The 25920-nt window shown below is 29.9% G+C and overlaps 4 protein-coding genes across 4 annotated transcripts; 3 read left to right on the forward strand and 1 right to left on the reverse strand.

Moving 5' to 3' along the window:
- The first annotated feature begins 436 nt into the window (after positions 1 to 436).
- Myo61F (Myosin 61F) lies at positions 437 to 4716 on the forward strand. The gene is made up of 11 exons (XM_070637083.1): positions 437 to 656; positions 773 to 888; positions 1262 to 1332; positions 1392 to 1596; positions 1654 to 1840; positions 1901 to 2119; positions 2173 to 2448; positions 2503 to 3972; positions 4031 to 4344; positions 4405 to 4510; positions 4579 to 4716. Exons 1-11 carry the CDS (start codon positions 531 to 533, stop codon positions 4591 to 4593), a joined length of 3105 nt encoding a protein of 1034 aa, XP_070493184.1. The 5' UTR covers positions 437 to 530; the 3' UTR covers positions 4594 to 4716.
- LOC139088062 (uncharacterized) lies at positions 4634 to 6243 on the reverse strand. Its single transcript, XM_070637085.1, has 5 exons — positions 5752 to 6243; positions 5569 to 5689; positions 5377 to 5508; positions 5027 to 5315; positions 4634 to 4971 (listed from the first exon to the last, which is right to left on the reverse strand). The coding sequence occupies exons 1-5, from the start codon at positions 6003 to 6005 to the stop codon at positions 4856 to 4858; spliced, it is 912 nt and encodes a 303-aa protein (XP_070493186.1). The 5' UTR covers positions 6006 to 6243; the 3' UTR covers positions 4634 to 4855.
- Positions 6198 to 7428, forward strand: Scgbeta (sarcoglycan beta). The gene is made up of 2 exons (XM_070637086.1): positions 6198 to 6678; positions 6746 to 7428. The coding sequence occupies exons 1-2, from the start codon at positions 6405 to 6407 to the stop codon at positions 7309 to 7311; spliced, it is 840 nt and encodes a 279-aa protein (XP_070493187.1). The 5' UTR covers positions 6198 to 6404; the 3' UTR covers positions 7312 to 7428.
- A 647-nt stretch (positions 7429 to 8075) lies between these two features.
- LOC139088206 (lachesin-like) lies at positions 8076 to 20138 on the forward strand. The gene is made up of 14 exons (XM_070637313.1): positions 8076 to 8768; positions 16024 to 16070; positions 16136 to 16195; positions 17614 to 17830; positions 17896 to 17931; positions 17994 to 18069; positions 18160 to 18286; positions 18381 to 18429; positions 18511 to 18664; positions 18851 to 18948; positions 19022 to 19066; positions 19388 to 19525; positions 19607 to 19714; positions 19914 to 20138. The coding sequence occupies exons 1-14, from the start codon at positions 8675 to 8677 to the stop codon at positions 19985 to 19987; spliced, it is 1323 nt and encodes a 440-aa protein (XP_070493414.1). The 5' UTR covers positions 8076 to 8674; the 3' UTR covers positions 19988 to 20138.
- Positions 20139 to 25920: the final 5782 nt, after the last annotated feature.

Here is a 25920-nt window from a genome sequence, read left to right on the forward strand (position 1 = left end):
AGAAATTTGGGAACTAATAAAACTCTCTTTTTTAGATAAGTTTGTGTATATGATCGTTTATAGATTCTTTGTCTGTATTGGTTTATGTGTAGATTAACATATGTTGGTCTAAACTAGGTATGTAAATTTGAAATATAGATGGCACTGCACTGCACTGTTTCATAAATTTAAAAGTAACGAATTATGAATGAATTTACATAATAGTATGCAGCAATTCTTGTATTAGTTTTAATGTTTCGGAATTGATTTCTTGGAAATGTGATTATTTTGGCAAGATAATACTAGAAACAATTGTTTGGATGTATTGATTTAAGTTTAATTATAAAAATGTCGATATCGATAAAACCATATAAATATTCCTTATCAATATTATATTAAAAAACATTTGATTACAAATACTTGTTGATAATGAAAGTGAAGAAAAATATGAAACAGTCGTAGTTGAGCAGCTGAAACAATTAAACGTGTTTACTAAGTTGTCTCGTGAACAAAACACTCAATTGTATTAATTCTAATATTAGGTATCTACAATGGAAAGAGAATTAAATGAACGCGATAGAGCAGGAGTATCGGATGCGGTATTACTTGAAGATTATACCAACGAAAATTCGTTTATTGAGAATCTTGAAAAGAGATTTAACGAAAATATAATTTACGTAAGTTATGATATCATCGCACTTACCGTAAAGTAATTTTATCAAAATTACACTACTACAAAAATTGAGATTGGCAGAATTTATGAGAAATTAAATTTGTTCTTCCTATATATTAGACATATATTGGTCAAGTGCTGATTTCAGTTAATCCTTATAAAGAATTACCAATCTACTCTGAAGAGGATATTGAAGCTTATCGAAAAAAATATTTCTTCGAGGTACCTCCTCATATGTGAGTATAAAATGGATATAATTTCCCTATCAGTGAAAGTTCGGCTTCAGTCATTGTGCAAATATTTTTAATGAAACATAAATTCTATATATACCTAATTTGTGGCAAAATTATCAAATCAGCAAATTATCTGATAACTTAATCAAGAATTGACATTCTCTTTCACATAACTAGTGAATTTACAAGACTTAAAAAGCAATTGCGAAATAATAAACGTTTGTATTTCACTGTTATATAACTTGATAATTTCTTATCTAAAAATGTATTGTATCAGCGAAATGCCACTTAAGATTTAAAATAATATCAACACAATATGTATTGAATATGTAGTATGTCTACAGTCTTAACAGTTGAAATTTTCCTTTGCTTGTAGTTTTTCGATAAGTGATAACGCTTTTCGATTGCTGATAGAAGAAAGCAGAAGTCAGTGTATTTTAATATCAGGTAAATTTTGGCCTATCTCATATGCCAAAAAAATAACACTTATTATCTATGTATATTAGGTGAGAGTGGAAGTGGAAAAACCGAAAATTCAAAGAAAGTATTGCAGTACATTGCGGCTGCATCCGGTCATCTTCAAAGTGTTGAATCTGTAAAAGATAAACTTTTACAAACAAATCCAATTCTTGAAGCATTCGGAAATGCCAAAACAAACAGAAATAACAACTCGTCACGTTTCGGAAAATATATGGACATCAATTTCAATTGGTAATTATTAATTAATACTTAAATGTAGGTTAAATGTTATGAGTGATTGATTAATAGGCAAGGAATACCTGATGGAGGAAACATATTAAACTACTTGCTGGAAAAATCCCGTATTATCCATCAAAATGCTAATGAGAGGAACTTCCATATTTTCTATCAATTGTTAAATGGTGCTGATGATGCATTATTAGAAAAGCTTCATCTAAAGCGAGATTTAAACAGCTATACATACTTGAGCCATGGCGTAAGAACTATTTTTGTCACTCTCTTAATGCTTTAATTGATTATAAATTTAATTGCTCAGGATAAAGTAGGCAATACAAGTGATAAGAATTTAGACGATGCTTCAAACTTTAAGATTGTCAATAATGCTTGGAACACAATGGAAATGTCGAAAGAAGAACAAACTGCTTTAATTGATATTGTTGCAAGTGTTTTACATCTTGGAAATGTAACATTTGGCGAGGATGAACTTGCAAAAGCCACTGTTTATGAAAATGAACATGTTCATGCTATTTCCAATGTAAGTTCTTTTAAATTTTTAAAAGAAAAGCCCTAACTTTATTTTTTATGTAGATCCTCGGAATAGACCTTGATAAGTTAAAGCATTCTTTAACACATAGAACGATTGACGCAAATGGAGACCTAGTTACATCTCCATTAGACCGTGACATGAGTTTCTATGGCCGAGATGCATTAGCAAAGGCAGTCTATGCTCGACTATTTGACTGGTTGGTCAAAAGAATTAACGTATCGCTTCATACTTTATCTTGTGAAGCAATCAATCATCATGTCTTAGGTATTTTAGATATCTATGGTTTTGAAGTTTTTGAAACAAACACATTTGAGCAGGTAAGCACATCCTCCTTATGAATGATCTTTTACCAATAGTTTTTTTCTCTGCAGCTTTGCATCAATTTTTGCAATGAAAAACTCCAACAACTTTTCATTGAACTTACTCTGAAGCAAGAACAAGAGGAATATTTGAGAGAAGGAATTGAATGGACACCAGTTAGTTACTTCAACAACAAAGTCATTTGTGATTTGATTGAAGAGAAACATGTTGGAATTATTGCTTTGATGGACGAAGAGTGTTTGCGTCCTGGTGATGCAACTGACTTGACATTTTTGGATAAAATGAATGATCGTCTTGCATCACATCCACATTATATATTCAATAGCTCAAGAGCCAGTCTTCAAATTCAAAAGTTAGTAGGTCGTAATGAGTTCCAATTGCGTCATTATGCTGGAGATGTTAAATATAATGTTGAAGGATTTCTTGATAAGAACAATGATTTGCTATTCAGAAACTTGAAAGAAGCTATGTCACTTTCTGAAAACACCATCTTGAAAGGCTTATTCCCATCAAGTGAATATTTGACATCCAGAAAACGTCCAGATACTGCCATCACACAGTTCAAAAACTCGTTAAACAACTTGATGGAAATTTTAATTTCCAAAGAACCTTCTTATATTCGTTGCATTAAACCAAATGACATTCAAGGTCCAAACAGTTTCAATGTTGAATTGGTACGTCATCAAGTTAAGTATTTGGGATTGATGGAAAATTTGAGAGTTCGAAGAGCTGGATTTGCTTATCGTCGTACATATGAAGCATTCTTAGAACGCTATAAATGTCTAAGCAAGAAGACCTGGCCAAACTGGAAGGGTGACGCAAGAGTTGGTGTTCAAATAATTGCAGATGAATTGAGTTATGGAACTGATGATTACAGAATGGGCAAGACAAAAATATTTATTCGTTTGCCAAAAACATTGTTCCAAACTGAAGATGCATTCCAGCATAGAAAGAACTATGTTGCATCTTTGATTCAAGCACGCTGGAAAGGAAAATTACAGCGCAGAAAATACGAGCAATTGAGAGCTGCAGTCATTGTTACACAAACTTATTGCCGTCGATATTTAGCCAAGAAACGTTTAGAACAACGTAAAGCTGCTGTTGAACGTATTCGTTACTTCATTAAAGGCTTTATTACCCGAAATCAATCACCAAATGAATGTAATGCACGTTTTATCAAGCTTGTCAAGCATTTATGGTTAATTCGTTTATCAAAGCAATTACCAAGAAGCTTTATGAATCATGTTTGGCCAAAACCTGCAGCTCATTGTGAGGAAGCATCGGAACATTTGAGAAAAATGCATTTACTGCATTTAGCAAAACTGTATCGAGATAGAACGTCACCTGAAAGACGCAAGGAATTTGAATTAAAGATATTAGCTGAGGACATTTTCAAGGGAAAGAAAAAGAACTATGAAAAGAGCTTACCAAACTGGTTTGTCAAAGATCGTCTCTCTGATATCCATCGACCACAAGTTTCATCATTCATCACATCTTCCATGCAAGGAGAAAGAGCTGTTGTACGTATAAATATTTGGAAGTGCTTACTTATTTATCATTAATTGTCTTTTTATTTAGTATGTAACAAATTGCATGAAATATGATCGTCGAGGATACAAGCCACGTGACAGAGTATTAATAGTTGGTGAAAAGAACTTAATTCTTTTGGATGCAAAAACATATAAAGTCAAACATAAGATTCCATACAACAAAATTCCTAATATTGTTGTAACTAAAGAGGGAGATAGCCTTTTGCTTATCAGAATTCCATCAGAGCTGAAGAAAGACAAAGGAGATTTGATCTTGGACATTCCACAGGTCATTGAATGTTGCATCTGGCTAATAACTGCATCCAGCAATAAAAATATAATTGAGATCATGGACAGTGCTTCGTAAGTTTAAGCATAACTGAGCTAAAAAAAAGTATATTACCTAATTTGCTATTTTTATAGATTCTCACATAACATGACTTCTGGAAAGACAGGAATGATTCAAGTAGAAAAAGGAACTGCAAGTATTACCACTATTACACGTGCCAAATCTGGAAATTTGCTAGTGGTGAGTAAATTATTGATACTAAGTTGTCAACTGATAATGTATGCAATATTTATTTTAACAATATTTAGATTGCTGCACAGTAGAACAAAGATGAACATTGATTTAATTTATGTTGTTATTTACTTAATAAATTTATATGGTTATTATATTGTATATTTTTGTATCAAATTTATACTTTTATGAATAAATATTATAAATAAATGGAATGCATTAATGCTTGTTAACACCAAAAAGCTCAACAGTTATAATATAAAATAACAGGTAAAATTGGCTCTTAATAATTCTTGAAAATGGAAGCGAATCATTATAATAATTTTAATTGCAAATGTCTTTTGTATGTTACGTTCATTTGTTAGAAGAATTAATGGAGCCATTGCGTACAGAAATTGCTGATTCATCTATAGGCGGAAGAACATTTTCATGGAACTCACATATAATATTTCCCGGAGGATAGTAAAATGCTGAAATATAAGACATTCAGGAATAATATAAATCAAGCATATCCAATAATCTTACCAACTACAAAAATTTTTCCTGTATTTGAAAAAGCCTTTCCAATTCCGATAAATTTTGTATTTTTCCAAACAATTTGAGTAAAGTGTCCAGCATTGACATTTGTGTGTAAAAGTTGTGGCTTTTTGCAGAAGTCGTATCGTTTTATGGATGAATACCAATAGGATGCAACTTCCTGTCCTGTAACACCGGTAACTAAAGAAGCTTCAACACAACAAAATATATTCTGTCCAAAATTAAAAACTCTTTGTGGACAATAGTATAGCTCGTTACGACTAGCTAAGTGATTTGCCTAAAATAAATAAATTTTTTCTTAATATTAATTTCAATATAGGTATGGAGAATGTTCACACCCATTCTTGAGCTGATACACATAGCTTCATAGATATATTTAATGCTGGAATACTGTGGCGTGCACGATACTCATTATGCCAACAAAGACAATCTATAATAAAATCTTTATCGGTAGTTTGCTCTATCACGGACTGTAAATGATAATGCTGGATTTAGTTGATGAAATTTTGGTAATAAGCTTGATTCCTTACCTTTAATAAAGACTTTTCCTCCTCATTATTTTCTGGTTCTCTTGGTTTCCTTTTAAAATTTTTATCTAATTGTAATTCACCTACTCTTTTTCTTAAGTTTTCCATAACTGTCTCTTCCTCCCTACAATACAATAAACGTTTTTTCTTCTCTATTGTTTACTATCTACAGAAATTACGTCTTACCTCTTTCGATTTGGAATAAGGTTTGGTTTGATTTCAAACTCGTCGAATTCACTCTCAAATGAAACTTCTTGAGTTGAGAACTGAACATTTTTATTAGGTCTAGGCATTTTGTTTCCATTAATATCAATGTCAGAAGAGAAATTTACAGTTTTGTCGAGTTTTCTTTCTTTATTTCCTTCCTTTGTTTCAGGATTGTCCTCATTTAATTTTTTTAATTCAATTTCGTCAGTATTTGGATAAGATTTATAAGCCATAGTGGATAGTTTTAGTAAGAATCAGAGAAGTAGTAAAAGTGGAAGATTCTTGAGAAGAAATTATTGACATTCTAGGAAAATGGAAGTCAGATAAATTGGAGATCACTATTTAGATCACATTCTAATTTTTGGATACTTGTACTTTATGATTAACAAACTTAATAATTTTTTTAGGTATTTAAAATAAGATTTAATTTGAATTAAATAATTGAAATTTGATCTGGAACTAAAATGAACTTTATGTATAAAGTGCTTAGCTGAATTTGCTTGAGAATCAGAAGCGAATTGTGAGTGGAAGCAAAATAAAGAAAATGCGCATGATTGAGAAAATTCCTTGGAAGATTTTCAAGATCGTAAACTTTTGAGTGAATTTTCATTAAAAAATATATTTTAATTAAGATGGGAAAGGCAAATAATTGTGGAAAAATTAATTTAAATGATCCAACTTCGATCTTCTTTTGGGGACTAATCATTGTTTTGTTCATACTCGTTGTTGGAAACTTTATTCTTACTCTTTCGATAATTTCATTCTTCAAAATAGGCATCGGAATGCCAATACAGCTAATTCCTGAATGGAATACAGTAAAATTTCACGGATCTGTAGATTTCCTCAAAGTTTTTAAGAAGGATGGACAGTTAGAGAGTTTTAAGGATACACCAGCTGTAATTGAATGTAATTAGCATAATGTTGAGAATTGAAAATATAAAGTCATGTAAATTCTTTATTTTCCTCTTTTTAGCTGATGAAGGATCCATAAAATTCAATTTGATTGATCGAAAGAATCAGGTTCACAGTCGTTTTGTTATGGAAAATGATGGAATTGAAGTCAAAGGGTTGAATGTACTATCTGTTCGTGATCCCAAGACGAATTTACCAATTTTCACTACTTCATCTAAGCAAGTGTATCACTTGGAAAAGCCAACAAAAAATTTAGAATCATCATTTATTAATGCTAGAGAAATTGTTAGTCCAATAGATAAGAAGCTGGAGATTCAATCGATAAACATGTTTGTTCGTGGTAGTGAAGGCACAGTCATGGATGGAAAAGAGGTTTTAATTTCTGCAGGTGAAAATATCATTTTAAAATCTTCAAATGGATCTATTGGATTAAAAGCACAAAATGGAATTGAATTGGAATTTCAAAAGCTTCCCATTGTTGATAAGCAACGGAATAGCGATTTACAATACAAGTTATGTGTATGCTACCCAAAAGGAGTCCTGTATAGAGTTCCACTTATGAAGTTACATGACAGCAAAGATCCTTGCCGAGACTTTGACAAATCATACTTTAATCCATGCATTTAATTTAATTATTACAGGAACCAATTATTATAATCTAATCATAACAGCAATTAATTTAGAAGGAATTAGCACATGAGATTTAATAAAATCATTAATTAAATAACAATTTAGAAAGAATAAGCATTTTTTATATTTTTTATTACAATTTCCTGTCGAAGAGACAGACAAAATATTTGAAATTTCAATCAATAAGACAATATCCATCATCGTTCGGTAACAGTTCCAATTTACAACTAACAAACGATTAAAAATGTAAGGGAATCTATTTATAAAATATTCTTGGAAAGTAAACATGAAGGAAATGAATTTTCCAATCGTGTTATTCCAAGTTGCGCAACTTTCGTAATACCATTAAATGTTGGGATTATTTTTTCAAGTAAATAAGACATGTCAATTAAATATAAAATGATGGAATGATTTTTACAGTTCTGAAAAATCTGATAAAAATATTTGATTTTTCAGAAAATTAAGAAAAACGACTTTTTTATTCATGATTTGAAAATGAGGCAAATTCATTTTCCAAGCAACAGTTGTGTACATGTCGCAGCTAAAAGAATATTGCAAGTAACACGACAACACACAGTTAAGAGCGACAATATTTCGGAAAGAAGAAAATGAAAACAAAAAACATATGTATGTAGCTTTAAAATATGTATTCGTGAGAACTGTAACATGTCTTGCATGCTGCGCGTTTCCAACATAGAAAAAAGAAAAAAATTTCCAACATTTTTCTCTTGTGTCTTTTTTTGTTACTCCTCACTCGTTCACGGTGATAGTCGGAGATTTATGTGCAATGTTCTGCTGGTATTACTGTTAGATGGTTGGAAGATTCTCAACCAAGCAGACGTTTCTCGTGGCACGCTTGGTCAATATAACCAGTGTGTATTCTAACAGTATGTTTCAAAAATATTTTATTTTTTATATTAAAATTCTATAAAGGAATTAATGAAAAATTTCGGCAGAATTGTGAACAAAAAATAGAAATTGAAAGAACAGTCAATTTAAAAAAAATAGTTATAAGGAAGAGAAAAAAAAAATAAATAAAATAATTAAATTAAAAATTGTGAAAAATGAATATCATCAAAAGTGCTTTAATAGTTATCAAAATATAAGAAACAATACGTTTTGTATCAGTTTTGTTGGTTTTTGTTTGTTCAAAAGAGATGAGAAATACAAAAGAATTATAAACGAGAAAGAAACTCCAAATCCACGTGCTTGGCAAATATCTTACGTGATAAATTCTAATATTCCCTATTTTGTGTTGCCGACACATACATAAATGTATATAAATACCGAAAAACGAGAAGGAGAGAAAGTATAAAAAATTGTAATAAGTGAAACAGATTGAAATAGAAGTTAAGAAAACATGTTATCACATTTAATGGAGATGTTATTACTACTATTGATTGCACTAAGCAAAAATGTTGATGCTTCAACTGGTAGTGTTACAGGAAACAACGGTAAGTTTTCCCAAAAAATGTGACAATGATAAGAAAACAATATATTTTATTATGAATAGAAAGAAGAATTAGTTTTAATTAGTTGAATGAGAAACAGAATAAATTTAATTATCTCAATCTGATACGATTACAACAACAAAACAAAACTTGAATATTTTTACTGGATCTGCAATTTGAATTTTTCATTATTATTCAAAAAAAGTTGAACTTAATTTGAAGAAGATAGGAAATAGATTTTGTGTTTGCCCTTGATTTTCTATTATCATTAATAAAAAATGAATTATGAAGCGTGAGAAACATTGTCTCGTCTCTCCCTCATGAAAAAAAAAGTCATAATCGTAATTGCATCATTTTCACACCCTCACATACTTATCATCAATAAATTTGTAGTGAACAATAAATCTACAATGTGTAATCAAACTAATAGGATACAAAATATTTAAAGAGGAATTTTTTTCTTCTTATTTTGTTTCCAACTAACACACAAAAAATATTTTATGCGGCCTTAATTATAATCTTTACACATTAATGTCGCGTGTCATGGATTCTTTTATCTCATGTATACGAATGGAAAGAGAAATAAGACGAAATGTATCTATTTTCCCTTCTTTGTTTTCCGAAATGATGATCATGGTCGTAGAATGAAAATAAACTTACTGATCTCGCACGGTATGTCGTTGAATGTGACAAAGAGGAAATAAGAAGAAGAAAAAAATATTAAAAAGTAAATTTATAAACAACAAAAATATTCTTGCTATTTTTACAATGTTGGAAATTCTACAGAATGAGTTATCACCATTTTTCATAGATTTCGTGTGTCAAGGTGGCTTAGTGGCAGAATGGTTTCGTTGTTCTGTACTTAATTCAAGTGAAAACAACCAAGTGGTCTTGGGTTTGAGACTAGACTGTTGTTTTTTTAATCAAACGCAGTAGAAATGAGGCACACAGCTTCCTTTTGTAGGCTAAACACAATAAGCTGACAATAGCGTTATCATAAGAGTAATTCTAATCAAACTATAAACTGTACTGAGTGCAGTGGTCTGGTTTAAAAATCCCTCACTCGTTTAAAAATCATTAGTCGCGAAATGCCCTTTTGCAACTCTGGATCTGAATAGTTAATTTTTTTTAAAGACTGCATAGATTAAAATTCTAAAATTTTCCCGTAAATTGCTACATGGCTAATAAAATGATTAATTAATGATTGAAACAAAAAATTTTGACATCAGTTGTTAAAAAAAAGTCAAGTTGATGTGTATCTATTGAAGTTGTTTTTGAATATGTTCACTATCATCAATGTCGTTAGAAGCAAAGAGACAGAAAATATATATAGACAACATAAAGAAATTTGTATTCTTAATTGATACATGTTTTGTGTGAAAATTTGTATATGAGAGAAGGTTATACTCGTTAATTTTCATATCATTGAGATTCATTAAACGAACTCCATTCAGTCTTCACTTCGACTCTCATTTTCATTTCAGTTTTGAATTTATGTTCAGCTTCATAATATATTTTAAGGATGGTGTATATGAATATGTAGGTACATAAACGTGAATTGCATGTGTCTTCATAATGTTATACATATGCCAGAGTTTTGAAGGGAGCTGAAATAATTTCTTGATATTTTTTCTTCATTCTGCAAAAGAAAATTTCCTGTCGTACACAAATAATTTATCGTCTCTGATGAATCCATTAGTAAAAATAACGTAATACTCACAAAATTTCGTTAAACTTGTTATTTTTTTTCTTCTACAAAAGCACTGTCTATGTTTCTAAAGTGAACCTGTTAAATGCTAATTGAAATCGTGCGACATTTATTTCTACTACCAACGAAAGTATAATCGTGTAGGAGAGGAAGTATAGTGCACAAAAAAATGTGATTTATTGATGTTTTCGCTAACAAAAAGCAACGAATAGTTGAATGATTCTCTCTAGAGATATAAAACATTAGGAGAAATATATATTTTGTACTATAGCTATTTTCCTGCATGACTTGTCGAAATAAGTAATAAGAGACAGAGGCGTTTTATAAGTTCACTTTTATAATGATATATGCATGATGTCACATGTTGTGATTTTCCAGTCACAAATACTGATTTTAAATATGAAACTATGCATGCCGTAAAGCGTCAAATTATGTGTTTTTATTACATCCAAACAACTAAAATTACAATATTCATCATGATTTACAGTTTCGCAAAGTTGATCAATTTTACCCAATCATTATCCTTTATTATCATGGTCATTACGGAAAATGTGACTGATATAAGTGCTATATCTTATATTATTGTTAATCATGCTTTGTATGAACCATCATAAATGTTTTCTCAGATGTTATGACACCTATTTCTGGATGAAAAGTTACTTTTCTGAACTCCCGCATGTTTATAAATATTCAACAGTAGTATCATCTCCCGTCAAGTATGACACTTTGTCAAAGGTTAAAATTTATTTAGAATATACATCAAATTTGAGATTTTCGATATTAAATTTTCGTAAGATTTCAAACATTTTTAAAGAAGTAAAATGAAATTTTACATTTTGAGACGGCCACATTTTGGCTAATATAAACTCCAAATTTTCAATAAGTTAAGATCCAGTAATATATTATGTTTATGATCTATTAACATATAGGATCAACATGTCTATAATTCACATGTTCAGGGTTTATAAAATTTCAGTAAATTTTCATATTTACCAATCTATTATTTGCAAATTAATCAAATGGAATAATAGACAAAACGGAAATGAAAAATTCATCTTCATAGCTAAATAACGAGTGTAACAATTTGACTCCATTATGTGTACAGTAAACAAAGCAGCAAACATAATCTATAGGAAATAATGTTGAAAATATCAAAAAACCAAACAATAAATTAATTCAATTAAGCATGAGTCTAAAAAAGCTCAAAAATTAAGTTGAGTTATTTAAAAGTTATTAAAATTAGTCTGGAATGAATATCATCAATAAATTATAAATATTTTCAACAAATTTGAGTATAATGACCTAATTCAATTTTCATTTTGAATGGGTGTCAGGAAGATAAAATCTATTGAATATATTGAGGCAAGTTTATACGAGACATAAGAAATAATAACAAGAAAAAGGAGACATGGATATTTTATGATTTATATCACATAAAGTTAAATTATATTAATTAAAAGAGAAGAAATATTAGATAGGGTCTACATGATAACAAGTCATCTTTTCCTTTCTTCAGAAAAAAAAATCCAGTCTGGCTATGAACGTAAATAATGTTTAAACACCACAGATGTACATTTTCATGAACATTTAATTGACATCATCATAATTCGATTTTGATTGTGTGTAAAATGACAAGTTTCATCAAAAATATCCTCATATAATTAATTACATTTTAAATTGTTAAAAAATTGTGCAGCAAAAATTGATTTACCACACTTTCTATTTTTTTCATAATTCAATAAATTATGCTGATCGCAATTGCATACAGATTTTTTGTCAAAAAAAAAAAGATTCAATGAATTGGCGTGATAAAAAAATTTATTATATATTATTTTCATCTCGGTCGGAGGAGGTAGTAGCAACAACAACAACGAGAAAAATTTTATCCAATTTTCGTTTCCAACCATAAATCAGAGAGGAAAATTTTTAATGCGTTGCCTTGAGGTGCAATTGAGAGAGAAAATGAAATTACAATGGGAAACCGTTTTTCAGTGTGTATCATATTTTCTGCTGACTTCATTTGATATTTTTTACTTCTTCTTCCTTCATTTCAATTGTTTCAAGTGGTAGCTTTATTTACATTTCTTATTATGTTTAACAACGACGACCTCTTGATGCCACTCTCTCTCTCTCTTCATAATGTTATTGCATTGATGAAAGCAGAGCTCGAAGTCGATATGGTTGAAGTCGACTTGAGTCGACTCGACTCGACTCAAAAACACTAAACTTCAAGTCGACTCAAGTCGAGTTCATTTTTTTTAGACGACTTCGAGTCGACTCGAGTCGAGTGTTATTTTTCAAGTCGACTCGAAGTCGACTCGGAGTCGACTTCAAGTCTTTAAGAAAAATAATTTTTTCTTAACGAAACTCATTTCTATTTGCGCTTGTGAAGTATATATTTACATACAAAAAAATTACCAAATTAAATTTTTCCGAGTTCATTTATTCTTTTTTGATTTTTTTCATGCAAAAAACTTTCAAAAAATAAATAACGAATAGTCATTGATTATCTTGTTTAATTTTAAAACATTATAATAAAAATAACAAATAAAAAATAAATTAAGAGATTTATAAACTTTTTCTAAATTTCTTTCTGTAAAAAGCTGGAGAAATTCCTATTTCATTAATTTTTTGAAAGTATCTTGCATAAAGAATCAGAAAATAATTAAAAATTTGAAAAAAAGTAGATTTTGCAATCTTTTTATATGTAAATATATACTTCACAAGCGCAAACAGAAATGAGTTTGATTAAGAAAAAATTATTTTTCTTGGAGAATTGAAGTCGACTCCGAGTCGACTTCGAGTCGACTTGAAAAAAAACACTCGACTCGAGTCGACTCGAAGTCGTCTAAAAAAAATGAACTCGACTTGAGTCGACTCGAAGTCGAGTTCGTTTTTTCTTGTCGACTCGAGTCGACTCGACTCGACTTCGAGCTCTGGATGAAAGTACAGATAAAGAGAATGAAAGATTTCATTACTTCTATTATTTTGAAGGGAGATGTCGGAAGAGTTTACTGTAGTGAATTGGATCTCAATCTAACCAAAGTAATTTAAGGTACTTTATACACCTTAGGGCATCTTGACTTCCACTGGGACGCATAAACAAGCATAAGAATTTATTAATTTTTGTAACAACTTCGTGGACAAGCTCGAAGGCCAATTTTCTAGTTACTGACTTATTTTCCTTCTTTGTTTATTTTTCCAACACTTTATGCACTTTCTTTGATTTTATTTTATTTTTTAAATCGGGTAATTCTGCAGATGAGTTTTTGGCACAATGCTCTAAAGTTTATAAAATACTTATTTGTTGGCTTATTTACTTAATTTACTTAATAACTTAAGTCATCTGTCAGTAAAATCATCTGGCTCTGTTACCTGGTTTGTACATATAAATTCTTTGGATCTGTAAGACTTCTTTTTCTTTGCGGACTACAACCAATGGAGGTGTAATTAACTTGTGCTTCTGACACAGCATTGACATTTTCCATTTCCGTTTGCATTTGGTCGTCTTTTTTAGTCCAGTTCTGTTTGCATTCTGTTGCTTTCTATGTACATGTCGGATTCGGAACTGGTAGGTTGTATGCTACCCTTTACAGATCTTGGTCACTGCCGTTGCATTTAGTGGAAACAAGGAATTCTTCCTTCAGTAGACTGCAGAGTCACACTTCGGCTACCTTAATCACTCAATCTCATGGCAATAAAAAAGCATATTTTTTGTATTCTCAAAAAATTATGAACGATTGGAACAGATTGAAGATATTTCAAAAAAAAAGTTATTCTGTAGAATAGTCCCTAAGTTTATATGATAGTATTGTGCACGTGCCAACATCGTATATTTAAATTAAACTCTCCTGCTTTATTTACACTTTAAAGGCAATGAAGAAAGTGAAGAAGCAAGTGAGGATTTTTCATGTCTTATCTTTACATTATTTTTCACCCTCAATGCATAACCACGTATCTCTTGTTCTTAACACTTATTGTGACTGATAAATTGGTTTCATTTAAATGTGAAAAATGTATAGCCATTAGGTTTGACGATGATATTTGATAGAAAACTTATTTCATCAATCTCCATTGTTCTTCATTTTTAGCCAACAAAATTTGATGTGTTATTTAATCTTTTGCAATATTCTGTGCTAATTTTGTAATAAGACAATAAGAGGAAGTTATTTAAATTGAGTTTAAATGCTAATTTATTAATTTTCTTTATTTGTTGAAATCTGTGCCGCACGAAACTCGCATATTCTTTCCTGATGCTGTATCACTGCCGTTTTGTTAAAATTCCCGTTTAGATTCTTGAAGTTCAATCTTCAACTCCCCATTTTATTTTTGAACCTCTGTTAGTTTTTAAATCTTGAATCGCCGTTATTTTCTTTTGCCTAGAATTTCAATTCTCAACATTCTCATTCACTAGAATAGCATTTTTCCGGAAATGAATTTTCATTGAATCAAACTTGAAAAGATCGTCAATGTATTTCGTATGGAAGTTTTAAAATGAAACTTCACGTTAAAGTCAAGTTTAAGATTGATTTCCTTATTTATTAATAAATGATAATTCAATTAGTTGATAAGAATGGAAAATTGAGAAACAGATTGAAATGTTATAAAGAAAAAAAAGTTTGAATATGCATAAAGACGACCCAATTTCATCATTTTCCATTTCTTCGATCAAGCAGGAAGAAGAAAATATCATTAGATGTTCAGAAGAAGGAAAAAAATGATGATGAAGCCTTCAAAAACACCCAAACTTTTATACAATCTATATGCTGTACTTTTTTCACTTGTCGTCACACAAGTATGATTAAGGTTTTAACGACGAAAGGAAGCGGCAAACTGTAACCACATAAAATTCGACATAATGTTAAAACTTTCTTGGAGCAAGAAAAAAAAAAGAAAAAAAACTTCTTTGCTCACCCATTGTGTGTCGTATGGGTTGTATATGAAAAAAAAATATGTTTCTATTTTCATGTTTTTTCACAAACCGATGCCTTTTGACGCTATTGATTTTCGACGGAAGTAAGTTTTGACATTTTTGTGACATAAAGGAAATAGAAATTTGAAAATCACAAGAATAATACGACGAAGAGAGTTGGAGAAATCACATTTCTTATATACATGTAAACGCTCACGTATATAGATTCGAGGATATTGTATAGTAAACATAATAAAACCGATACACAATAATCATAAATTTTCAACGAAAGAAAATGTCATATCTAGTGTTTGAGAGAGGGAATAATAAAATATATATATAGATCAATTCAATCAAAAGTTGTTGCCTTTATGACTATTTTTTGATACTTCGATATGATGCAGTATAAAGAGGGAATTATACTTTTGAGAATACTTTTACTGGCGAATTGATTTAAATTTAAATTGAAAAAATAGATGCTGGCAAGAAATGCACAAGAAATGTAGTTAAAAATTTTCTCATTAAAATTATAAATTATAATATCTTTGTCAATAAATAAATCAAATTTCTTTACGATTGCAATATTCAATTTATTCATTGAATTTTTTTCCTTTCTTTTACTTTTCAATTTTCCTTAGCTTTAAATGAAGATCCAGAATTCACATCAACTATCGAAAATATCACTGTAAGTGACCGACTGTAGTAATTTAAATTCATAAAAGAATAATTTCATATTTATTTCTTATTTAGGTACCCGCTGGAAGAAATGTAAAATTAGCTTGTTCTGTAAAAAATCTTGGTAGCTACAAAGTGAGTTGAACAACAAAATACTCAAAACGATCTATTATTTTTTCCTGCTATTCTTCTCAATTTTTTTTTGCTTTTGCTTTCCCATTTCGAGTTTGAACAATATAACTTTTGCTTCTCTCCTCAAAACTTTAATTTCCTTTTGTCGCGCCTTCATGAGAACGGTATGAGAGTAATGTGTTTGTAAACAAGTCAATAAATTGTCTTCCAATATTAAATATTTCTCTGATGGCACAAAACGTAGAGGGAAAAAGAAGGAATATACATTCAACTCATACAATTTATTAGTCGAACTAAAACGAAAAGAAAAGGAAAATTTTGCTTCCATTTATCTTCCACTTCTAACGTAACTATGTTACTATTTAATCATTTTGTAAGTTCATGCTTTATTCAAAATTAAGTTTTATCTCTTAGCACTTCCTGTGGAATTATGTAATTGGCCCAAATTATTGCAAACATTCGACCTACTGATTAACCTAGTTTATAGTTACATACTTACTTACTTTGCTAGTCCGTACAGCTCAATTATGATTCAAGGCCTCCCTTAGTTTGCAACTGAAGCTGGCTTGCCAATTACCGATGCCTAGTACATAACCTCTATCGACAGCATCTTTCCACCTGGTTTATGATCAATATAATTAGTATCTAATTGACATTATAGCTTTTTATCAAGCTAATTTTAAGCTACAAGCTTAAAATAATTCATTTTAAAGCTTAGAAAATACAATAGCAATCGGTTGCATAATGAGAACAAATGAATAAAGAATTTCCTTTCAGGAATGCAACAAACTTTCTCCTTAACATTATTGAAGTGAAAATAACTAATGAAAGGAAAAAAAAGAATGAAAGGAAGGATAAAAATGGGAATTGTTTTGTTGAATGAAAAACGGAATGTTTTTATGGTGCCAAATTCATTTTTGTCAGTTCACATTTAATTGCCATTTTTTTAAAATGCACGAATTAAACATAAGTTTCTTGGGTATCTCATTCAATAAAACTCACTCATTTTATCTATATGGCCTCTGGGGAAGTGAAAGAGAAAGAATAAATGTAGCAACAAAAAAAAAATCACGATGAACAAAATTAAGATGCGAAGTAAGAGGCTGCATTGAATAAAAAGTGTCAAGAAATGCGGAATTTCTTTTTTATGCTGTCTTTTTTTTCTCACTAAGAAAACACAAAAATTATTGAGCCGGAAGGAATATTCGATAAGGAGCACTTTGTATTCTTTTGACTTATCCTTAACGAGAATTCCAATTACTTTCGAACCCCTAGACGTTGCATTTTCTCCATTTGAAACTCTCTTACATATTAAATAAAATATATATGGGAACAAAAATATAAAAAATAAAAAAATGCAGTAAAAAATATAAAATTGAACGTTAAAAGTTGACAATATCTTTCTCCTATTCAAATGTCAGGTAGCTTGGATGCATTTCGAACAATCAGCAATACTCACTGTGCATAATCATGTAATTACTAGAAATCCGCGAATATCTGTGACACATGACAAGCACGATAAGCACAAAACTTGGTTTTTGCATATCGCAAATGTGCAAGAAGAGGATAAAGGACGCTATATGTGTCAAATTAATACTGTGACAGCGAAAACTCAATTTGGATATCTTCATGTTGTTGGTAAGCTTTTCATTGACTTTAACGTAAAATATTTAAATAAAAATTTTTCCCTCATTTAACCAAAGTTCCTCCAAATATCGACGATCAGCAGACATCGACAGGTAAGATGCTTTAAAATGGCTACTTTAAACTGACATTATATGATCATTTTTAAATTACTTAGATATCGTTGTAAGAGAAGGAGCAAATGTTACTTTAAAATGTAGAGCAAATGGATCTCCTTTACCTTCAATTAAATGGTTAGTGAACTTTGTCTGGATCTTTAACACATTTTAATGTGAATGCAATTACTAATTCGAGCATAAATAAAAAAATCTACTTTCTCATAGGAAACGCGATGACGCAATGAAAATAAACATTAACAAATCTTTAGCGGTTTCCGAATGGGAAAATGACACACTCGAAATGACTTCTGTTTCGAGAGTAGACATTGGAGCTTACCTTTGCATAGCTTCTGTATGTACAATTTCTTTTAATGAGTATAATCAATTATATTATATGCTTACCTTTGTTATCTGACTCTTACCATGCCTTACCTTAAAAAATTTAGAATGGAATTCCTCCGTCTGTGAGCAAACGAATCAAATTGAGCATTGATTGTAAGCTATTATACAAAATGCCGTTAATTATTTCAATTTATTAATGTAATAAAAAATCTCTGTATGCATAAAATTTGACAGTTCCTCCAATGCTTGTGGTTCCCCATCAATTAGTTGGCATACCTTTAAGCTACAATGCTACACTCGAGTGTATTGTTGAAGCACATCCTACCTCTCTTACATTTTGGTGCAGGGAAAATGAGAAGATAATGATTTATGATTCACAGAAATATAAGTAAGTACAAATTCATCATCTACATCAAGTCCTCATTCATGTCCTTCATTTAAAATTTTGTTGTAAAAACTTTTTCATCCTTACTCACTTTTAATACAACAATTTAATTTTTTCCTCCTCCTCATCTCTTCAACAACTTATGTAATATAATAAAATAAAATGTTAAAAAAAATTGTGGGCCTTAAGGACTGAAACTTTATTGACTACACCATCATACAAAAGTATAATGAGGCTAACAATTTTCAATATTCAACATTCTGACTTTGGAATTTATAAATGCATCGGTAAGTTTATATAAAAATGTGATTTATTATAATGGTTTTATATTTTGACATTATTGTTTAAATTAATACACAGCTAAAAACCCTCGTGGGGAGACAGAAAGTTCAATTCGGCTATATTGTAAGTAAAATTACATTATTTTTAAACTTGTTGTTGTTTCTACAAAGATTAAGAAGTTGTTTTGATAATTTCTTAAATTATGTACTGTTATATGCTAGAAGCATTAACTAAGGACAAATTCCTTCATCTTATGCACACTGAATTTTGCAAATTCTAAAATAAATTACAAAAGTAAATGAACTTTGTTCATGGAATTTTCCTTTCATGGTTTCATTATGGAATATAAAAATAGTATCGCGCTTAAATGTATAAATAACAGTCTTCTTAATTTAGGGGTCATTTAAAGATGCTTAACACATTTAATATATTATATATTTCCAGCATCGCAACCGCCAACGACAGTTCCGCCTTCGACTACGGAGGCTGTTATAATAGAGACAACGACACCGAAAAAAATTGTCAATTATATGCCACCAGTTGGCCAGACAACCGTGTTTACGGTTCACGTGAGTGATAAAGGTATGGAAGAAAATAAATTTCTCCTTAAAATCATTAACATACATACACACACATACATTTCAATGACTCTTATTCGTTTAGGATCTAAATATCAAGCGAGTGCTAACGAGATTGAAAATACAGAACAGAAATTCACCGACACTGCTAAAAGCGTAGATTGGTCGGGAGATATTGATAAAACTAATAAAGGTAATTGTCGATGCCATTAAAGTTTCCTTATTTCTCCCAATTGACTTGAACAGTCACCCTCGCTTGCGAAATAAAATTAATTAATTGAATTTTCTTTTGTATCTCTTTTTCATCTCCTTCTTCTGCTCTCATTTCACATTCTACTCAACATTTTATTTTTTCAACAATTTTGGTGATATATAAAAATTCCATACATAAGCTTCTGATGTAAGATTTCACATAGATTTGCTCAAATTATCTATAATTTTCTATATAATGCAATCTTATTACTGACATTAATGCATAAAAAATTATTAATATAAATAATTTTATCGACTATTATTTATTGAAAATGTTATCGCTGTATATTCATTTGTTTTTGTTTATAAAGGATATTATAATACCTAATGTTAATGTATTTGAGCGCGCAAGAATTAAATAAGAAAAGAACACAACTGAAATGTTATTAAATTATTATAATATCATATATAATAATGTAAACATATACAAATATCTCTCCATAGATTAAAGAATAAAATAAAATAAATATTTGTAAAATAATGTAACATTTCTTTTTTTAATATTTAGGGTAATTAAGGCTGTTCATTTATAACGCAATCCGAAAATACCATTTTTGGACCCCCTGAACATGCATAGATTATGCTTTCATATTACAGAAAGACCACTACGGAACCTAAAAGCGCCTCTTTGTCTGTAAGAGTCCTATTCTATTTGTAACAAAATTTCAGCAGCCCTTCCTCCCCATCTATAAGCGTTATGCGTTCCTTCGTAAGTGAACGGCTCTTTATCATAAATATTATGGGTCATTTTAAGTTTTATCGGCTATGTCAGACAATATCTGACAATTTACCAAATTTGTGCAATGTCTAATATTGTCTAACACGTCCTTCACATATTAGTGCAATAAACTTTCAGATCAAATTGTCACAGCAAAAAAGATTATATTAGTTCAATCTGATTTCTTATGGTAAATTATTTAAATAAATTTCAGATGTCCCGATGAGAAGGTACAGACCATCAGAATCTTTTCTTTTAAATTGTGTTTTCAATCAAATCGAGTAACCTGAAGTAAGTTGTCATGCAAAGGTATTTTTCAAATTAATTTGCACATTCCTTAGAGACATAAAGGTCATGCTTTCTCAATCATTCAATTCAGTAAAAAAAATTATTTATTGACAATATAAAGTAAATAAAATAAAATAAATTGAGACAAATTTTTCAGTCTAAACTCTATCATTATTACACGGGATGCTTCCTACAGTTATGAAGTTTTCTTTTTCATTTCATTTATTTTTAAAATTGCTCCGGATTCACAATTGCACCGGCTATTGAAAGTTCCTGATGCTTTTTAAATTCAATTATCTCTGTTCATTTGCGAAATGAGAGTTGATTCTTGCCTTTATACTATTGGTGCAGAGCTGGATATTTCTGTACTTTTCTCCACTGCAATCAGGATGAAGAAAAGTGAAGAGAAAAAAAAAAGTTATAAGGAGAAAAATAAAATGTATTTGAATCAGGTTAAATTCGCATCAAAATGTATATCTCTTTTCTCTATCTCACTTCAACTTTATTCATCATCTGATGCAATGCAACCTTTTTGTTATAGTATTTTTAGTTTTAAAAACAAAATTAAAAACAAAAAGATTACAGGTATTAAGTGCAATATGTTTCCGTTGTTTTTTCTCTTCCTACATACAAATGTATATATATGAATATTTATAACAATATGAGAAACACAAAGTGGTAAGCAGAAAACCACTTTACAATATGATTTACTCAGCATGTATGCATAATAATACGACTTAAGGACTCATTCAAGTTGGGAAAATATTTTCATTATTCTTCAACTATATAAGCTGTACTTTCAATACAAATGCACGTAAAATTTTCCATTTTTGTAAGTAGAAAAATGCTCTTTTATGGAAAAAGGAATCCTTTATTTCCAAAAGTTCACTTCACTAATCGAATATACAAAAAAAATTGAAAAGCTTCAATTTTCCAAGCTCTACCTGATCAACGTTAATTCAATTTGAAACTTGATTCCTTAATTTTGATTTGTTTGATTCTAATGAAAATGAGGAAAATTTAGGCAACGTGACAAGCTTGTGGCGTGTTTTTCAAATTCCTCAAAAATCAGCTCTCAATTTTGAATAAAACAAGTCGAATTCTCTTAATTTTTAATTCCAGCTTTATTTCTCTCGTTTACTAATTTAGGATTTTCAAAAATTTGTTTTCTTATACGAAAGTACGTTCAGTAAATAATTCTTTGTGAAAGCGACGTAATATAGTTCGGTTGATTTAAATTTCAAAAATCTGTTACAATTTGAATATTTTTTATACGCGTAACACAAGCAGCTTTACTATTTGCAAACTGTTTGAAACCTAGAATCCAGGTTAACTAAACACAATCAATATCAGCTGGTAATATTCCATTAGGATTATCGTATGTTATGTTAATATTACTATTTTGTGAGAGAGATCATAGTGATATGAAAGACTTATTTCCATTTATGGAGATAATTCTGTATCAATAAAAATTTAAATGACATTTAGTGTCTTCTTGGATAGTTGCCAAAAAGAATAAGGAATGAATAAATTCAGGTGATTTTTGTTGAGAATACAGAATGATGCATTGCCTGTATTAAATCTTTTTTCTATGTATTGTATCTAAAATGCAGTAGACTAAGCGTCATTTTAATGTTGTATTTATTTATTTATTTTTTTCACTATTTTAATTTATGTGCTAAACAGTTTTTCTTCCTTCATTCTATTCGCCTTGCCTTGACTTTTCTCCGTTTATAGGGAAAAAATGAGGGAAAAATGTTTTGTAGAGAAAACAATTCACTGGAGGCATCATCATCATTGTATGAAGAGAATATTATTCAGATTTTATCCATTTTACTATGGTGGTGCAAACGAAAACAGCGATAAATGCTTTTTTCACAGTTTGACTGTAAAATTACCACAGAGGTGGCGTCAAACAGGTAAAATAAAGAATACAGATGTTTGAATGATATTTTCCCTCCCAATATTGTGTCATAGAGGGTGACAGAATGTTATCGAAACATATAGTATTGCTTCAAGAGTCGAACATGAAGGGCCAAACACTAAATTGATAACTTTTCATGCAAGCATTGGTAAACATTTAATTTTGTATTTTTAAAGTGTTAACTTAATTAAATAGCTTTGGGAATAAAAGAACTGTGACTTGAAGGTGACACTTTATTAAGCCATAAATTTACTTTGACAATTTTAAATTGAATTTTCTTTTTTTAGAAAAGATTGAAATGTAATGATGAATCCTTAAATATATTAAATGCACACTAATATGAACAAAAAGATCCCACAGACATGTGAACGGAACACAAAGAAAAATTATCATTTAAATATCTGAGCGTGTAAATGAGGAAGAATTGTAAATGAAACATTCAAGTAACGAATAGGTGAGAATACGTTTAAAATCGACATAGGCGAAAAGTAAAAAGAGCTTCTGCCGTAAAATCACAATAGAATATAAAATAAGCATAAAATTTATTTACAATTGGGAATAGTATGTCGAGTCTCTGTGTGCACGCTTTCGCTTTTCATTTTCACCATCATTCGTTGTTCATGACTGAGGAAAAAGTTTATGTAAAACATCGCGATATTACACGTTGTTCGAGGCCTTTTGAGCTTTTGTGTTTTGATTTTGTCGTTTCTCTCACGTCGTCGACTTTCTCCACAGGACTTTGTCGCTTCTATTATTCTGTCTCCTCCCACGTAATTGTTCACCTCCCTTTGACAGGTAATAGCATGATTTTATAGCAGGGCTCCATAAAATTTAGGCATTTTATAATATCGACGATGCTTCTTGATATGCTAACATATTTTTACTCATTGCTTTTTTGAGATGATTCTTCTATTTTATCATAATTGAAAATCTTTTGCCATCTTTGTACACTTAAAAGTTACTAAAGATTCAAAAGAAGGCATACTTGTGACATCGGAATCATATCAAAGGATTTTGTATTATTATGCAATGTGATATTTAGGCAATTATTTGTTTTGGTAATCCAGAAGATTTTTCCTCGAGGAATCAATTGATTTTTATTTTCTTCTGTACAAAATACCCGAATAGACAAGGAGCATGCTCAATTATTTTAATTGAGTATAGTCATGAGCATGTATGAGTATTTTAATGACAAGCTAAGTGAACCACAGCTCTTGAACTATTTTCCATGAGTCCATTTTTACAGCACTTGTGAATTTTCAACTGACTGCTTTCAAAAGAATAATAGCGGCACAAAAGTTAACGAGAATTATGTCCCTCATTGTACTCATCCAGAAAAATGAAAAATTTCCCTTTCCGTTTCACAAGATTGACCAAAAATAAATCTTAGTTTCCTAACACAACTGTGGTGCTGTGTGACTTTTCCTCCTACAATATTTAAGCTCTTTTTCTGCTTCAAGAAAAATGTTGTATTAAAAACCATACGTCATATCTTGATGTATATGGAAAATGCTAACGATCTTGTTTTTTATGCTTTGGAGCAGTAGAATATTATATTTTTAAGATTTTCTTTTTATTCCTTGAAAAAGTGGAAAGTTTCTTTGCGAAAATATCATGTTATTGAAATTTTATTATTTTTAGACCCTGATGCCTGATTTTCATCTAGTTTTTTAAGGGGGAAAATGATAAAAGTTTGTTATTCTACATGCTACATAGATACATAAAACTTATATTCATCTATTCTCTATGCATATGTGAATTTATGTGTATGTGTATACAAATATGAATTTGTTTTAATCTTGTTACAAGTGTGTTTTTATGGGATTTACGAACAGCAACATGGGGGGTAATTTTTGAAAGAGAGAGTAGAATGAGAAAAAAACGGAAAATGTAAAATAATTTTTTCCTGGGTGTTTTCATATCTGGACAAATTTGCTTGCGGTTATACTTATGTGTCATGGTAATCACTGTTGTTTGCCTTTTAACATATAAATTCATGAGTGTATTCACAAACACATATCAAACTACTGACAATTAACGATAAATTTTTTTTTCGAGGTAAATTTCTAGTAAATTCGATCAAAATGCCTATGGTTGCATATTTGTGTTCTAAATACAGTTTTTTGGTTTCAAGAAAATTTGTCTCCAATATGTCTGACTTAAAAATAAAAATATTATTAATATAAATGATTATTATTAACATTTTACAATATTAAAGTCATTAGAGCAACCCTCTAAAGTCAAATCATCAAAGCTACTGTGCGGATGCTCATGTAAATCATAAATTTTTAAACTAAAGATCATTATCAATAATCGATGATTATTTCTGAAATGTTTCTGTCTTTGCTAATTATATACTTTCCTTCTTTAATTTTTATAGGATTTTTATTGTTCATTTATTTATTACTTTGTTTACCACAGTCTGTATAGATTACACGCATTTTATTACTTTTCGAACTTTTAAACTATGACGCTGTCAAATCAGAAATTTGCTCTGTATTTATCTACTAGAATAAAATCCCATTTAGCTTGTTGGGATGATATTAAGTTAACTGTTTTCCAAGCTTCTATGGAGATTTAAATATTATCATCAATAATTGGAACGGCTTACCTTGTTATCGCTGTATCTGAGCCTATCTAATGGTTAATTAATTAAATTGTTTATTTTTATGCTGATATTTTTTTTTTACAATTTTTGCTGTAAATAAAAACTGAACGTATCCTTAGTTTTACTCACCAAATTTTTTTCACCTCATGCAATTTTCAAAATATCAAAGTCCGATACAATGTATTATTATAAATTTTTATGCAATTTCATAATTAGAGATTGTGTGTTTGAAAAAAGGAAAAGAATGACAAAAAGATTGCAAAAAGACACATGACAAAAACTATATTACTTATAATAGAACAATCATCAAGGATGCATCATAACATTTCAAGATTATTTTAGCTACATACAAGCAAAAAAAGTTTCAAGAGGGATAGAATTTTATTTTCTCAATTTTGGTGTTTCAATGATAGTTGATCAATGAAATGTCAATTTCTTTGTGGAATATACATGTTTACATGGAATCATGAAGTCTTTTCCTAGAAAACCTTATGGAATATGAATGATTTCCCATTTATTTTCTATAAATAGACGAATAGACAAACACTTACTGACACCTGTTGGAGCAGATAATCTTTAACTCTAATTCTTTGCCTTATGGATGTGAGT

This window comes from Chironomus tepperi, unplaced genomic scaffold, assembly GCF_022539635.2.
Source record: "Chironomus tepperi strain 1889 unplaced genomic scaffold, CSIRO-AGI_Ctep_v1 contig_161, whole genome shotgun sequence".
Taxonomy (NCBI): domain Eukaryota; kingdom Metazoa; phylum Arthropoda; class Insecta; order Diptera; family Chironomidae; genus Chironomus; species Chironomus tepperi.